Raw genomic sequence first — 16003 nt, 5'->3', positions numbered from 1 at the left:
TACAGTACTGTACTGTACATGTATCATGTGAAGATATCGAGGTCCATATAAAACAGACACCTGCAGGACCCCAAAGGCGGCACTCGATAACATCGACTTCTATATGGTAATATTATTGTAGAATGGTGCCGCCTTTGCTGTGCACTGTGAACGGGCCTCTTTGGTGGCTTTTATGAAAATGCAACCCGTGAGTTCACGACGTCAGTGCCGATTGACAGGCAGGGATGAGGGGAGAGGGAGAGAAAGATAGACCGAGCTGTCCATTCTTCACTCCATATGTTCACTTCCACGTCGCATAATCCATCGTTTGCTTCTTTCCCCCAGCGCGACGTCTTTACTTTGTACCTATCCTAATACGAGTCTCATCAATGCATCAATAGAACGCTTTTGAGTGCTTACTCTACTTTGCGCCCCCTCCGGATTTACATAATAACTACCTACTGGTGGTACGAGCTTCTCAACCGACGACGACAATCTGACCCCAACAATATTACGTCGTACCCCTCCCATACCAACCATCTATGCATTCTTCTGTCCCTACCACCGTCTAATCCCATTTCCACTTCCACTATCGTTTACTTCCTCTCGAATTCAAAGTACTGCTATCCATCCCATCTTCCGACGCATCCTTGCATCCCTCTGTCATGCAGTACGTCCGAAGCATCAGCGGATCAGTCTCGAAAACATGGAATTCAATCAACCCAGCGACCCTCAGCGGAGCCATTGATGTGATAGTTGTTGAGCAGGAGGATGGCTCATTGGCATGCTCTCCCTTCCATGTCAGGTTCGGGAAATTCTCCCTCCTCCGCCCATACGAAAAGAAGGTTGAGTTCAAGGTTAATGGCGCGAAACAAGACTATGCTATGAAGTTGGGAGAGGGAGGAGAGGCATTCTTTGTTTTCGAGACCAGTGATAATATCCCTGAGGCTATGCAAACATCCCCCCTGGTCTCTCCAGCTTCCAGTCCGCCGTTACAAGCAGAAGGATCGAATGTCTCAAATCTATCAGAACCAGACTTCCTGGACCTGGATACTATCGGTAGAAAGCCCAGGTCTGCTAGTGTAGCAAGACCTGGCGTCGGGGCACTTTCAACATCTGTGCCCCGAAGAACCAGTAATCTGAGTAAGTCACTACGTCCGCAAATCACCCTATCTAATATTTTCAAGCCAATCTGACGCCCCTCTCATCATCTCCAGATGCCATCACAAGACCGCTATCTGGGGACTGGTCTGGAATCACATCTGGTCGACACCATACCGACGAACTCCTACCTTCCTCTGCACGATTGCATTCCAGCGACGATGCAGACCGAGAGCGACAAACGCGCTCCTTAACCCCCACATTAGCTATTCACGATGGGCCCTCGGATTCCTTCACAGAGCGATCACAAAGTCCCCCGCCTCCACCTACAAAAGAAGCCATTGAGCGTGCGGTAGCCTTGTCAAACAAACTTTCGGCATCCAACATACCGACCCAGGTCACGGATACGGGTGATTTGATGTTGGACATGACAGGATACAAGAGTAGCGATGAAGATGCTCTGCGAGCTGAGGTTATTGCCCGAAAGATTCTCTCTGAAGAATTGGAAGGCAATTACGATATTGGCGCCCTCATTGGAGCTGATGAGCATGGAAATCTATGGATATATAGCAGCGAAGAAGCAAAGGAGGCCGCAAGTCAAAGGGCAGCATTGGCAGGGATGAATATTCCCGCAGTTCTGAACGATTTAGCATCAGACCCAGGCTATGGGAGCGAGGCAGAAAGCGAGAGAACTGCACCTGTTCTGTCTGCTCATCGCCGTGCAGAATCCGACATCGGTGGTATGGGTTTAGAGACACCCCCCAAGACGCCACCGGAAGGTGCTGGGGATCCTAATAGGAACTATGCCAAGACTCTACGACTGACGAGCGACCAGTTGAAAGCTCTGGGCCTGAAAGCTGGACCGAATCCCATGAGCTTTACGGTCAATCGGGCAACTTGCCATGCTTACATGTATCTCTGGCGTTACGACGTACCTGTTGTGATTTCTGACATTGATGGTACAATCACAAAGTCCGATGCTTTGGGGCATGTGCTCAATATGATCGGCCGTGACTGGACCCATATTGGTGTTGCGAAGCTGTACACCGAGATTGTTGCAAACGGGTACAACATCATGTACTTGACGTCTCGCTCGGTAGGATTAGCAGATACAACACGAGCCTACATGAATGGCGTGGATCAAGAGAGCTATCGTCTACCCAAAGGTCCAACGTTATTGAGTCCAGATCGCACAATTGCAGCTCTAAGGAGAGAACTGTACATCCGTAAGCCGGAAGTCTTTAAGATGGCCTGTCTGCGCGATATTAAGAGCCTATTCGGTCCCACCCGTACACCGTTCCACGCAGGTTTTGGCAACAGGCTTACAGATGCATTATCTTATCGATCCGTCAGTATACCAAGCAAGCGCATCTTTACAATCAACAGCAACGCCGAGGTATCCCTCGATTTGCTAAGTCTTAACAAACTGCGGTACAGCTATGTAAATATGCGAGAAGTAGTAGATCATTACTTCCCACCCGTAAATACGCTGGTGAAAGGCGGCGGGGAAGAATACACGGATTTCACATACTGGCGCGACCCAGTCCTTGACCTGGATGATTTCAGCGCCTCGGAGAGTGGAGATGGTCCAGAAGATGAAGAAGAAGAAGACAATGTGAGCGAAGATGGAGATGCGAATGAAGACCTCGGAGATAGTTATATATCGCGGGACTCTATCGATGAAGGCGATGAAGGCGACGAAGGCGACGACGGAGAAGATTACAACGGGCTAGAAGAAAGTATGCTGTCCGGTTCAGCCGACGAGGATGACCTGGAACATATGACAAGCAGCATGATCGAGGCGGATTTCGAAGACGCAGACCACGGAGAACATGAACATGTGGAAGAAGAACCACAGGAAGACGGCACGCAGGCCATTGACCTCGAAGCGCTCCGGCAAGCAGGAGAGCCGAGGCGTGATGTAGATGCCGAGATAATTTTGGGACTCCAAGGGCTTGACTTGGAGAGAGAGGAGTCGGAGGATAGGAAAGTGTCAGTGAGAGTACCAAACTAGGTGGGTAGCTTGTATTTTGGCGTTAGGTGGGTACGGTACGGAATGGAATGGAATTGCAATGCAATGCAAGGGCGGCATATACCAGGAGCGGGTTGGTTCATTGGTTGATTGATTGCTTGATCAGAGGAATGGCTCTTTTGGTTGAGAAAACTTGTATACTATCGCATGGTGTGTCTGTCTGGCATAGAAGCTGCAGCAAGCAAGCAAGCATAGCGAGGCGTAAGTTTGTTTATTCGAACAGTTTTATAAGATCAAGAATACAGCGAGCGAGCTTTTTTGTTCATTCCATCTTCTATCTCATGCGAGTCACCTATTCCCAGTACTCGTACCTTGCACAATTAAACCCTAGATCTAGCGTAGGCACCTTACATCACATCTCACACGAACTCGGACGTAGTGTAACATGTGTTAGTTACGCAACCGGTATATACGGTGTGAATAGTGAGTACAGAGCAAACCAAACCAAATTAAATCACTTGCAAAGTGGGACATTGAAATCAAAATAAGTAAAGTAACAAATGCAGGTATGATATCTATTGTACAATCAAGAAGCAAAGAAAATCTCGGCTCATTGTAATCCTAATCCGGATCCATCCATCATCATCAAACTCCCCTCCGTAAAGCCATTTTCCATCTGCCATCTGCCATCCATGCCCCCAATTCAATTCGTGAATATGAGTGACCAGTGACCACCAAAAAGATAATGCAATATTAGTATAATGCATCGCAACGCACGCTATAGACACACCACACACAAATCTACTGAATCATTTCTACGTCGCCTGCGCTAGAAGCGCCAGGAGCCTCGGTACCAGGAAGAATGCCCTCATCGGTCCACTTTTTGAATTCCATGGAGACCTTTGAGACTTCATCATGGTCCAAGCCCTTCATCCAAGCATTGTTCATTTCGAATTTCTCCTTGAACTTCTGCGTCCTGACATCTTCGAATTTCTTTAGTCTTTCGCGAGCGGCACTAACACCTGTCTCGGAGTCGCGAGTGAGGGACTTGTCGGTGTAGATAAAGAATTCGGTGCCGCCCTCTTTATAGATAATCTTAAGGCTATTGGCACAGACTTGAAGTGTCAGATTCTCACTGAAGACGAGTGGCTTTGGCTCTTCGGCGTCGGTATCTGGCGATGGGACGTTGCGAGTCAAAAGACTTTTGCGCATTTTCCCACGGTTGACACCTTCTGTCGGCTCAATGCGAATATAAGAAGAGACGTAGTATTGCCAACGGGCCATACGTTCCATGTCATCTAGATCAAAGGTCGTCTCGTCTCGCTGGACCCATCGCACCGTTGCTTGGCCTTTAGCGGGGGTCTGACAGGTTCGTTAGTCAAGCATTCCAGTCAGAAAGAGAAAAACATACCCATTGGATTAAAAATAGTTCGCCATCCTTAATATATTTATCAGCTTGCTTGCGCATGTTGATTTCCGTATTATACGTGATCTCCTTCAGCTCTCTGTTGCGATAGTACTGGTCGAGAAGATCGGGAGTCTTTTCCTTTGCATCGACACTCGCGCAAACAGAACCTAACCTGGCAAGGGTCTTGAGTAGATCTGTGATGGTGTAGAGTTGCCAGCCCTTCTTCAGATAGAAGTGTCGGAGGAAGTCATGATACTTGCCCTCGTCAAGATCGTTATTGACGAAATCCTCAACCAACGCCAAGGTACGGGAATAGTACGTTTCACCATTGAGTGGTTGATGGAAGTCAGTCTTGCTGTTGTCCATCAAGCCAATTTTCTCAGCTGGTTTCACCTCAGTTGCACGAATACCTTCCGCTTTCGCTTCTGGTTCGCTTTCCTTGACCTCCTTCAATCGTCGGTAGAGAGTCTGGAAGACGGTGAAGAAGACATAGATAGTCTGGTTACAATAGAGGCTGAATACATCTTGCTTGAATGGTTGATCAGCTTTCAGCTTAAAGTCCTCGGCGGAGAGTTCTTTAGTTCCGTGAATCGCGACTGCGTTCGGTACAGCTGACCAGCGCTCATTGGTGACTTCCGTAACAGCACGATCATCAGCAGTTTCTCCGCCATCTTCATCGAGAGACTCCACGTCGGGAGTGGACTCTTTACTTCCAGTGGTACTATCTTCTTTGTGACCACGACCTCTAGTGCCGTTTCGATTTTTGTCGAGAACGCCTCTACGCAAATCGTTCTTTCTGCCATTCACAGGGCGTCTGCCACGACCTCCATTTGGAAGTTCGTGAGGAGCAGCATCATCAAAGTCATCATCTGGGGTCCCCCGATCGATATCTCTGGTGCACTCAGCAACTGTCTCATGAGGGAGACCAAAAAAGACTGGGATGAACTTTTCGAAAAATTCGGTAATACGGCGTCGCTCATGGCTGTTGTGTTGCGGAGCGTTGTTGGCATATATAATCATGAACCGGAGGACATTGGCGATGACTTCGGTGTCGGAGAAGTCGAATTCATATTGATACTTCAGGACATCTCCGCGTTGCATGGTTCGCTGGCGTCTCTGTTCCTCATGTTTGGTTTTGATGGCGTCAATAAGATGCTTTTGAGAAAATGTTCGCTTATCAGCTTGCTTGACAGAAAGGCCCATGTGGTCAAGACTCCTCAAGTACATGCTGACTGTCTGAGCATTCCAGACCTTCTCCCACTCGCGCTAAACAGTGTCAGCTGGAGCCAAACCGCAAAGGGGGGACGAGTTAGCTTACCTGCGTGAAACGCCACTCCTCATCCTTTTGCTTCAAGCGAGCTAGGACAATTGGAAGGACAGCACCTGGGTCCTTGAAAAGATCCGCAGCAACCTCTAGACCTCTGTCGCCATAAATCTTTTTCAACACACGCTTGTAAATCGATTGGCTTGCCCCACCTAGGCCAATTGGCATGCGGAACTCGGCTCGCTCTTCAGAGTTAAGACCGAGTAGATTCTGCCCAATGGGTTCGAGAAGCTGGATGACCTTTGCATTGGCTTCAATATTGAAATCATAGTCATGGCGTTCTTCTTCAATTCGGTGTAGACCTTCTTCGTAGACGTTCTTCCTATGAGCGACGAAACCAGAGTCTTCCGATGCCCAAGTGGGATGCGAAGCCCAGTCATCATTGAGAATCTCATTACACATGTCATCTCGCCCACTGCATGGCTTTAGGCGCTCCTGTAACTGGTCAGTACGGAAAAACTTATTGCAACAAGCGAGACTCAAATGGCTAGTAATAGGCATATATCTAACAACTATTTTGGAGAGGGAAAAGGTTAAACATTAACATACCCTTTTAGGGAGAAGTCGATAACTGGGCCCTAGTCCTCTGCAATTGCTCAACGAGACTCGTTCAGTAGGGGGCTTCGGTCGATTGTCGATAGGTTGCATCACTTCTTGCGTAGGGCCATCATAACCAACGAAGTCCTTGAACCAGGTCATCAAGTCACTGCTCGCACCGATGAAGGTACTCGCTTTGTGGACGAGGACATCGCGATCGATCATATCTTGTGAAAATAGATTGCACAACTTCAAGAATTCGTTCATTCTCTTCTTGTCGCCAATGTGCTTCTTAACACGGTCGAAGAAAGCTAACTCTTCCTGAGTAGCAGCAGTAGTCGTGCTAGGAGGAAGTGGTTCGGGAAGTACTGGTGTCAAGGTAGGAGAAACTGCTTGCGCATCTGGTACGGCAGACTTGTTGTGCGTCAACTTCGTTCTCTATGGAAAGCAGTAATCAGTAAATGGGAGAGCGAGCTCTCAAAGGAAGTCACGTACCTTGTTGTTCGGTCCACCTCCAATTCCTCTTGAACTGTCACCCATGACATTCATCTGAGATCCAGAGGTAGCATTGTTACTCGCGCGAGGACGTTTCTTGTTGTCTTTGCTGGCACTCGCAGGGACTGCAAAGTTACCAACTGGTGGCAGTTTTGATGATTCGCCGCGTGCGTAGGATGCCTGCGGTGTTTGGTTGGCGCCTGTCATATTCGCCGCTTCTTCTGCTGCTTTCTGCGCGGCCGCTTTTGCTTGGGCTGCAGATTCAGGCAAGAATTGTTTGAAATCCTCTAGCAGGTCTGGGGCGGTGTTGAAAAGTTGCGTGACCTGAGCATAAACGTCTTGAATTGGTTTGGATTCTCGTTGATAAGTTTGGAGGATCTCCAAGAATTGCTTGTAGATCTCCGGACGGTCTTGGAAGCGGTTCTATAACAGGAGAGATCATTAGCGCCAAACATTGCTATTGTCAATTGAATAGAATTCATCGCAACAAGGGAGTGATTCTGCCAGTGTTTGTCGCGGTTGGCATAAAATTCACCGGTTACTTGGGCTTACCTTGATCTTATTGACATAGCTGATAGCATGATTAAATTCAACTGGCCCTCGCTTTTCTAGTCCTTGCTGTCCTGTAGCGCCGTTCATACTAGCTGGACCACCTGGTGTTGGCGTTTGTGTGTTTCTTGGCGGATGACCTAATGTTGTTGCAACAGCATTTGTAAGTTGAGATACACCCCTTTGCTGCTGTTGGTGAGCTGCTGCGGCTTGTTGCGCTTCGTATGTAGAGTGTTGAGGTTGGTTTTGGCCGTAAGCAGGCCCGGCGCTCTGGTTCTGTGGACTGAAGACGCCTTCCGGACTCTCGATACTATGCTGAGGCTGTTGCTGCCAGTTACCGTGACGTTGTTGTGAACCGTAGTATCCACCGCTCGCACCACCTTGTCCCAAAGCCGCATCTGGCAAAGCACGGCCAGCTCCTGTAATTGACTGTACGGTAGTTCCCATGGGGGTTGTTACTCTGATTGTATTAGGGTCATTTCCGGCACCGCACTCGATGCGATATCCGGGAGGGAGGAAGGTATTGAATCCTTGGATGAGGTTCGGATGGCCAGCGAAGAGCTCTGACACACGGTTGATGACCCCAGGAGTATCAATACTGTTGAAAGTTAGTTTAGTGGAGACACGAAAGTTAAAAATATAAGGAAAGAGCTTACGCTTGACTCTTGAAATCTTTCATTATATCAAGGAATCGGTTATAAACATCGGGTTGGTCGGCAAATTGTACCTTGACTTGATCAAGGTAGCTAAGGGCATCCTTCAGTTCATTTGGGTAAGCAGTGGCTCCATTAATAGTAATTAAAGGATAGGAAACAAGATGGTGCCCAAGATGGGCGAAATGATTGTCTGTTATTTGAGGGGGAGTGGGGCATTCCATGCTTGGTGTGTAAGTTTGGGGGGAGAAAAAGAATTCCTGTTGAATATAAATCCCACAATGCAGTGAGGTTCTAGTCATTCAGAACTGGACTGAGAATCCAGGGTCGAAAAACGCGGGCGCTATGCTTTAGGGCTCGAAACCACAACAAAGTGGTAGAAATAGCCGGCCTGCGCTAAGTTGCTTCGGCTCTTGTGGACTATATAAAGGGCTTCGAACCCGCAAATCCACTCGACCAGAAATATAAACTTACATTCAAAATAGGTTGTTGCCCCGCTTGCCCAAGGGCAGCAGGAGCGCCGGATATTTGATGTCCCTGCGGAATCGGCCCTCCAAACGGCAGTTGCTGCAATCTAGACACCGCCTCTTGTTGCTGCTGCTGTTGTGTTTGTTGTTGTTGCTGTAAGGGGCCGCCAAATCCGACACCAGCGGTACTAGCAGAACCTATAGGGACGCTGGGAGGGGCATTGTTGTGGTGTAAGATGCTGGGTCCAAAGCCTTGTTGCTGCTGGAGCTGGCTTGTAGCATTTTGTGGGTTGTGCTGGATGGTGCGGTTGGCTTCACTATGCAAAGGGCCTCCAAAGGCATTCCCAGGTCCACTGGGAGCACCCAAAGGACCAGAAGGAGGAGCACCACCGTGGTTTGCAAGTAAGCCACCAGGACTGTGTATTGCGCCTGGTAGACGTGAAGCGACGGGTTGGTGGAGAGGGATCGACGCTGTGTCGTTCTGGTGCGGCGGGGCGGGCTGATAGTGCTCTCGATGCTGCCTTTCTCGCTCTTGACGCTCATTCTGCTCTCGTTCGCGTTGAACAAGCTCTGCCTGTTGCTGTAAAGCATGTGCTCGGCGCTGATCCTCTGCCTCCCTTTCCCTTTCGCGATCGTAGCCCGGTGGGCCGTGTGGAGGATTATTCATGGCTGAGTTGAAGCCAGTGTATTATGACATAGAAGTTGGTAGTCGTTCGAGATATATTCGACGTTATTTGGTTCTGGATATTGGTCGAAGGTTGGAAAGGAAAATCGAGGCGTCTCTCTGGGATGAAAATGACGCGGTTGAATGGACATTCGGGGAATCAACAACTGCTGTACAAATGTAGCAAATCAAACACACGCTCAAAGCTTCAACTTGGATATGTGAATATTGTCATAAATTATCGCAAACTGATCCGCCGAGGAGTGGTGGGAAACGTAAGGAGTTGACGAGGTGAAAGAGAAGGGGTGCTTCTTGCGACGGCACCATTACTATCCCCGTGGACTAGCCAGAACAGGGCCATTTAGCTGGCAGAATAGATTCACCGCCCCCACCATGGAGAAGTCATCTCAGCCTTGTTGGAAGGTTTTAGATAATTACCTCGCAGTTCGATTGTCTGGATGAATATTTACATCCGTCTTTGAAACTAAATGCATATGATTTTCTCGTAATATAGTATTTCCAATTGTTCCGTTATAGTGGGAGCGAGTGACCAAGAAGGTAAAGATACACCAATGTTACAGTTTTTTCAGCCTTCTACCTAAGTACCTTGATGAGCACGTGAGCCAAAGACACTGTGAAAATCTTGTCACGTTTGAAGTTTCTTGACTACCAGAATATATAATCATCACTCTAACTAGATTTACGCCGGCAAATTAAAGACAACCTTGATATCGAAATAGGGGATCAGAATCGTATAATCTACGTCACGTGTGACAGCTCAAACGCTTGGCATTCTCTTCCAGGCCTACTCGACCATCGTCATTGGCACGACTTTGTCCATCAAAACCCTCCACCGCCAAAATGCGATATACCTCCCTCATCTACCCAATCCTGACAATCTCCCTAGCCTCCACGGCCTACGCTCGCAACAAACAATATCCCATCAACTCCCCGCTCCTCACCCCCGCCATGCCACCCCCTCCCTCCTCAACATCTACCCCGGCAGACGACAGTACCGTAATCCTGTCCGACGTCCTCGGCAATGACCGCAGCATCAACATCTTTGCAGGCTTTACTCGGGACTTCGCGCCCATCTCCAAACGCTTCGAAGACTCCTCCCTCAACACTACGATCCTCGCGCCTATCAATTCGGCCATTATGGGCCTGCCGAGGAAACCCTGGGAAGACCCGGAGGATTATGATAAGTTAGGCGCGGAGGCATATGAGGGTGGTGGTGGGCAGGAGAGGGCACAGAGGAATCTGAGGAGATTCGTAGAGGCGCATGTTGTTCCTGCTAGCCCGTGGAAGGAGGGGGAGAAGTTGAAGACGCTCGCTGGAGGGGAGATTTGGTGGGAGAGTAAAGATGGGGGGAAGATGGTGAGTTATTCTTGCGCTTAAGAAATGGAGCGAGAAGTTCTAATGCCATTATAGATTCAACCAGGGAATATTGAGGTTAGTTCTATAGCGAGCAAGGTATATAATGGGGAGGTCTGGATTTTGAAGGGAGTGAGGAATTATGCTTCGCAGTGATACGGATATTTGATATGGATATGATTTGGGCTCAGGAATTTAGACATACGGACTGGCGTTTTGGTAACGGCTTCGGTTCAGAGTGCACTTCGATCAGCCGTTGACATAGGAGGATACGATTATAATGATAATGAAGTGTGTATACGGCAATGTTGAAATACATCACCTACAACCTGTAATACACAATGTAATACTCACAATGTTTTGAACCGTTGCTGAAGCTTTCCGCAATGAGACTTGACAAACCCACCATATAGGCCAGCATCCACTTCTGTGATAAGCATGACATGATTATTTAGTCTTCTTGAAAGTAATAATAGAAATAAAAAGTGTACTTAAGACTATTCTAATAGTTCTACACGGTAGCAATTAGAAGTTCCTTTTTTTATGCTACACGAGTTAAAGACTAGGCATGGAACACATTGGGTCCTTTTTGCCCAAGCTAAGAGCACCCGACTCAGACAATATGCCCTCTCTCCCATCTCACTATAATAATTAGATCACTAGCATAGAGCCCATAGATATCGATTCGGCGTAGTACTTGAGCGTTCTCTATGAAAGTGTCTGGGACGTTTTGAGTAATAAACAGCTTGAAGTGTCTAGATCGGGTAATAAAATCTTGTAGGTGTCTGGTTTAGGAAATTAAAGCCCAGACATAATGATCTAGCCAGAGTTGTAGACTGCGGGGATAATAAAAGATGTACTTCGTCTTGCATTTGTCCGAAAAGGCGAGGGGATCCTGCTTGGCTTCAAAATATGTTCCTTTGGTTCAAAACATTAAAATCGCAATATCACAATTGAAAAGCTCTTCTTCACATGTTAAAATGTCCTAAGAATAATGAGCTGAGATTCTGATCATATGATTCCTCCAAAAGTCTGGAGAAGGATCTGTGGGGCTTAGCGGCAATGCTCAAAGGGTCTCTTCACATGCTTTCTAATTCAGCTGCTGACTTTTGAATTACTCGTGACACAGCAACCAACAAACACATTACATGTGCCTTTGCTGAATCAATGGACCGAGATGATTCACTTGTATCTTTTGCTCCTGCCCCGAGATACAATAGGCAATTTGCTTGTACATCGCAAATGCCCTACTTAGAAGTTAGAAGTCGGTGAGAAGCAACACAAACCCCCGCGATCGAGATGGCCCGTGAACGTGACTCTGCTGACCTAACAACTACCTCCATTCGTCGAATCAGAAGCTTCCGACTTCTTTTTGGTCCGAGCTGATTGGAGGTACCGAGCAAGCCTCGGCTGGAAGTCAACCCCAGACTCTCTAGTTCCAGTCGCCCCAGCGCAGCAGTTCAAAAGCCGTCCCGGACCGGACCTTCACACTCTTCCTTTGTCCCCTTTCCCTATTGCCTTCCCCAAATCCTTTCCAGCCATCTATCTCTCCTCATCCTCTTCATAATACAGTATTCAAGATGACTCCAAAAGTCATTGTCGTTGGTGGTGGACGTATGTTGAATGCCGCTTCTACCCCACTCAATTACTCGCTGACCCTTCCCAGTATCTGGTTTGAGTGCCGCGCACACCATCTATTTGGCTGGTGGAAGCGTCGTTGTTCTAGATAAGCAAGGTACGCGCAGTCTCATAAGTATCCTATAATAATAGCTAACGATCAATCTAGGTTTCTTCGGAGGCAATTCCACCAAGGCAACGTCGGGAATCAATGGTGCCCTCACCCGGACACAAGTCGACTTGGGAATAAAAGACAGCGTCAAGCAATTTTACGATGATACCCTGAAGTCTGCGAGAGATAAGGCTAGGCCTGATCTCATCAAGGTTCTCACATACAAGTCTGCTGCTGCTGTTGAGTGGCTTCAAGATGTATTCAACCTCGATTTGACTCTTGTTTCACGGCTAGGGTATGCATAAACCAGTCCACCTCCACAATCACATGCTTATATATTTCCAGTGGCCACACCCATGAAAGAACACACAGAGGGCACGATGCCAAATTCCCCGGTATGGCCATTACATATGCGTTGATGCAGCGACTCGAGGAGCTCGCAGAGAGTGAGCCAGAGCGTGTGCAAATCATCAAGAAGGCTCGTGTTACCGGGGTCAACAAGGATGGAAACACGATTTTGGGTGTTCAATACGAGTTTGGCGGAGAGTCCACCGCTCTTGAAGGGCCAGTTGTTCTTGCGACTGGTGGATATGCTGCGGATTTCACAGAGACCTCTCTCTTGAAGAAGTGGAGACCAGATACCTTTGACCTCGCCTCTACCAACGGTGTACACGCCACGGGTGATGGACAGAAGATGGTTATGGCGATTGGTGGTAACGGAATTGACATGGACAAAGTTCAAGTCCACCCAACAGGTCTCGTTGACCCTAAGGACCCCGGCTCCAAGTGGAAATTCTTGGCAGCCGAAGCTCTCCGTGGTGAGGGTGGTCTTCTCTTGAATGGAGACGGTGACCGGTTCTGCGACGAACTCGGGCACAGAGATTACGTCTCCGGCGAGATGTGGAAGGAGAAGGACAAGGGAAAATTCCCCGTCCGCCTACTCCTCAACTCCAAAGCCTCTAAAGTCCTTGACTTCCACACCCGCCACTACTCCGGCCGTGGGCTCATGAAGAAAATAACAGGCAAACAGTTAGCCAAGGAGATCGGTTGCACAGAAGAACATCTTCAAGCCACCTTCACGGCCTACAACGAGATCGCAGACGGCAAGAAGAAGGACCCATACGGCAAGAAGTTCTTCACCAACGGCCCTGTAGACATCAACGATGACTTCCACGTCGCCGTTATGGAGCCCGTACTACATTTCACCATGGGCGGTATCGAAATCAATGACCAAGCTCAGATCCTCAACTCGGAAGGAAAGCCATTCGACGGCCTCTACGCATGTGGTGAGCTTGCCGGAGGTGTCCACGGCGCCAACCGTCTCGGTGGTTCCTCCTTGCTCGGTTGTGTAGTCTACGGTCGCGTGGCAGGAGACTCAGCCTCCAACTATCTTTTCCAAAAGGCGCTCAAGGGAACTGCCGGCGGAGCGAACCAACGTCTTGGACAAATATCGCTGCACATCGACCCTTCGCAACCTGGCAAAGTATCCGTAGAATGGGGCTCCGGCTCTGGATCCGGCGACAAACAAGCCCAGCAATCGCAAACCTCAGCTGGACCCGTATTGACACAATCAGGCGACTCGTCGGACCCAGGAAAAGTAAGCAAAGCCGGTGCGCCTGCCAAATTCAGCGTGCCAGAAAAGGAATTCAGCCTTGAAGAAGTGGCAAAACACAACACGAAAGAAGACCTCTGGGTCGTCGTCAAGGGCGTTGTGTTAGATCTCACAAATTGGCTGGATGAGCACCCTGGTGGGCCGCAAGCGATTATGAATTTCATGGGCAGGGACGCGACGGAAGAGTTTGAGATGTTGCACGATGATGAGGTTATTCCCAAGTACGCGCCTAGTCAGGTTATCGGGCGCGTGACGGGTCAGGAGGTTACGTTGGAGATCTAGATGAATAGATGCGTTGAGCGTGCGTGAACGAAATGAAATTTTGGTGACCGAGGGAAAAGGGGTACGGGTACGGGTACGGGATTTGTATTGATAGGTACATGAAGCACATGGACGAACTTCTTACATAACCATCTTCTTTTGAATTACTCCGTACAATCGGCCGTTTCGTTTCGTGTCGTTTGCATTACAGCAGCTACTGACTACTTGTACGCGCGCTTCCTTCGTACCTCGGATCCCCAATCCCGTGAGAGACAGACAAACCCCTGTGCAAATCATGACATGCACTTGCACAGTTCCCGGGTACACTGCACGCGTGTGTGACATGTGTGAGTGTGGTGTGTGTGCATGTGGATGCTTCTCCGCATTCTAGGGAAAGGGCCGACTCTGGTGGTTCTGGCCCGGCACGGAGCGGACTGGGGCTCGGGGTGCATTTTAATGGATTGCGGAGGTGTGGGGAAGGGGAAAGGAGGGGAGCGAACAAACGAACGCTATTTATATTTTAGGTTTGGGTTTGTGGATGTATGTCTATGTATGTACCTAGGTAGGTACTTTTGGGGGTTTCAGGATTTGATGATTAAGAAGGAAGGAAAGAAGGAAGGAAGGAAGGGTGGGTTCCTGAAAGGGGATATGCATGTGATGGGATTGGGAATACAATCGTGGGAATTCTTGTTGTTGTGTCTGATAGCAGTCCTTGTTAAGAGTATCTTCCAATGCAATTTGCCTCTGGTTTTCTCCTTCTTCTAGCTGTTGGATATTTGGATTTGATGCTTTGGCTAGCGCTTGGGCGTGTGGTTGGGGATGGGACTACTATAAGGCGAGATGGTAGGTCTGCCTGCTTTGTTTGCACCAGCGTCAAGGAAGAGGGTGGGGATTTTGGGCAGGTGAAAGAGAATTCGTGATGAGGGCTGTAAGTAAGTTGTGGATTGAAGGTTGATATGTATTGAAGTTGGAGGTTTGGGAAGTCAAAGTGCAGGTTGCTGGACCTTTAGTTCTCTATTTCTATTTTGACGTCCAGGATAGAGTAAAGTTTTATGTAAGAGATGGTGTGTGGAACGGACCTCGATCGATCTTAGGTTGTAAGACTCTTCACGCTTCTTCTGATAATACTACTATCTGCCAATAGCTATCTGCGTTTCGCAGCACCGACGGAATACAATGATATATGCATTGCAGAACACTGTTGTCTTTGTTGTAGACTAAAGAGGGGTTGATGTAGCACAGGCTAAGTATTCTTTTCTTGTCGGCTTTAGGTGACTTGTTTTGGTCGATACTTGGGGAACCATGTCGAACAGTTTAGCGCAGCGTCTGGTATCTTGAAGAAAGTGTTCTACGAACAGCGCTGTGTAAGGAGAAACGTAGGCATGTCCTAATCATATCTGCATATATCCGTGCCGATTTAAAAGAAGGTTGTGGCGCGCCGGCAGTCAACGTACCAGATCCGAAGTCTTGCAAAACATATTGGTTTGCTAGGTAGCTCTCCTGCTCCTATCTAGACGTGTACCGTGAGCACCTTGCTCACGTTGGATATCATGCAGGTGAGATGGCATTGCAGGCCAACGTCCGGTCGCTTGGAATATGCTATTCAGGTTCGGAGGGTAAGATAGGTACAGGTGGTACGACTTTTTCAGCTTTTGGCCAAGCGAAGCTGATGCCCAGTCTCAGTACAGGATCATCAACTAGTGGGGGCTTGCAAGAATAAGGTGAACAAGGCAAAGGGCAATACCGATCATGGAATATACTCGTACGATGTGGAGATTGGAAGCTATTGTGCTAACTGAAGTAGTTGCAGCTCAGGGGCAACCATTCGAAATAGCATACATGGCTTGCGCTGGAGTTTGTGCAACGACCCATCCAGTT

The 16003-nt window shown here is 48.4% G+C and overlaps 4 protein-coding genes across 4 annotated transcripts; 3 read left to right on the top strand and 1 right to left on the bottom strand.

The window, feature by feature from the left end:
* Window positions 1-644: 644 nt before the first annotated feature.
* Window positions 645-3094, top strand: ned1 (Nuclear elongation and deformation protein; the record flags this gene model as incomplete). Its single annotated transcript, XM_031146261.1, has 2 exons — window positions 645-1122; window positions 1167-3094. The coding sequence occupies 2 exons, from the start codon at window positions 645-647 to the stop codon at window positions 3092-3094; spliced, it is 2406 nt and encodes an 801-aa protein (XP_031008795.1).
* Window positions 3095-3853: 759 nt separating this feature from the next.
* On the bottom strand, window positions 3854-9152 carry SIN3 (Transcriptional regulatory protein; the record flags this gene model as incomplete). Its single annotated transcript, XM_031146260.1, has 8 exons — window positions 3854-4414; window positions 4464-5726; window positions 5779-6219; window positions 6334-6759; window positions 6817-7239; window positions 7369-7963; window positions 8022-8122; window positions 8493-9152. 8 exons carry the CDS (start codon window positions 9150-9152, stop codon window positions 3854-3856), a joined length of 4470 nt encoding a protein of 1489 aa, XP_031008794.1.
* An 858-nt stretch (window positions 9153-10010) lies between these two features.
* Window positions 10011-10679, top strand: B5K2.060 (FAS1 domain-containing protein; the record flags this gene model as incomplete). The annotated part of the gene is made up of 2 exons (XM_031146259.1): window positions 10011-10526; window positions 10581-10679. 2 exons carry the CDS (start codon window positions 10011-10013, stop codon window positions 10677-10679), a joined length of 615 nt encoding a protein of 204 aa, XP_031008793.1.
* Window positions 10680-12103: 1424 nt separating this feature from the next.
* Window positions 12104-14146, top strand: osm1 (Fumarate reductase; the record flags this gene model as incomplete). The annotated part of the gene is made up of 4 exons (XM_031146258.1): window positions 12104-12137; window positions 12190-12258; window positions 12310-12547; window positions 12598-14146. The coding sequence occupies 4 exons, from the start codon at window positions 12104-12106 to the stop codon at window positions 14144-14146; spliced, it is 1890 nt and encodes a 629-aa protein (XP_031008792.1).
* Window positions 14147-16003: the final 1857 nt, after the last annotated feature.

The sequence above is a fragment of the Lachnellula hyalina genome (genome assembly GCF_007821495.1).
Source record: "Lachnellula hyalina strain CBS 185.66 chromosome Unknown contig00012, whole genome shotgun sequence".
NCBI lineage: Eukaryota > Fungi > Ascomycota > Leotiomycetes > Helotiales > Lachnaceae > Lachnellula > Lachnellula hyalina.
This window is presented reverse-complemented; position numbering and strand designations above follow the sequence as displayed.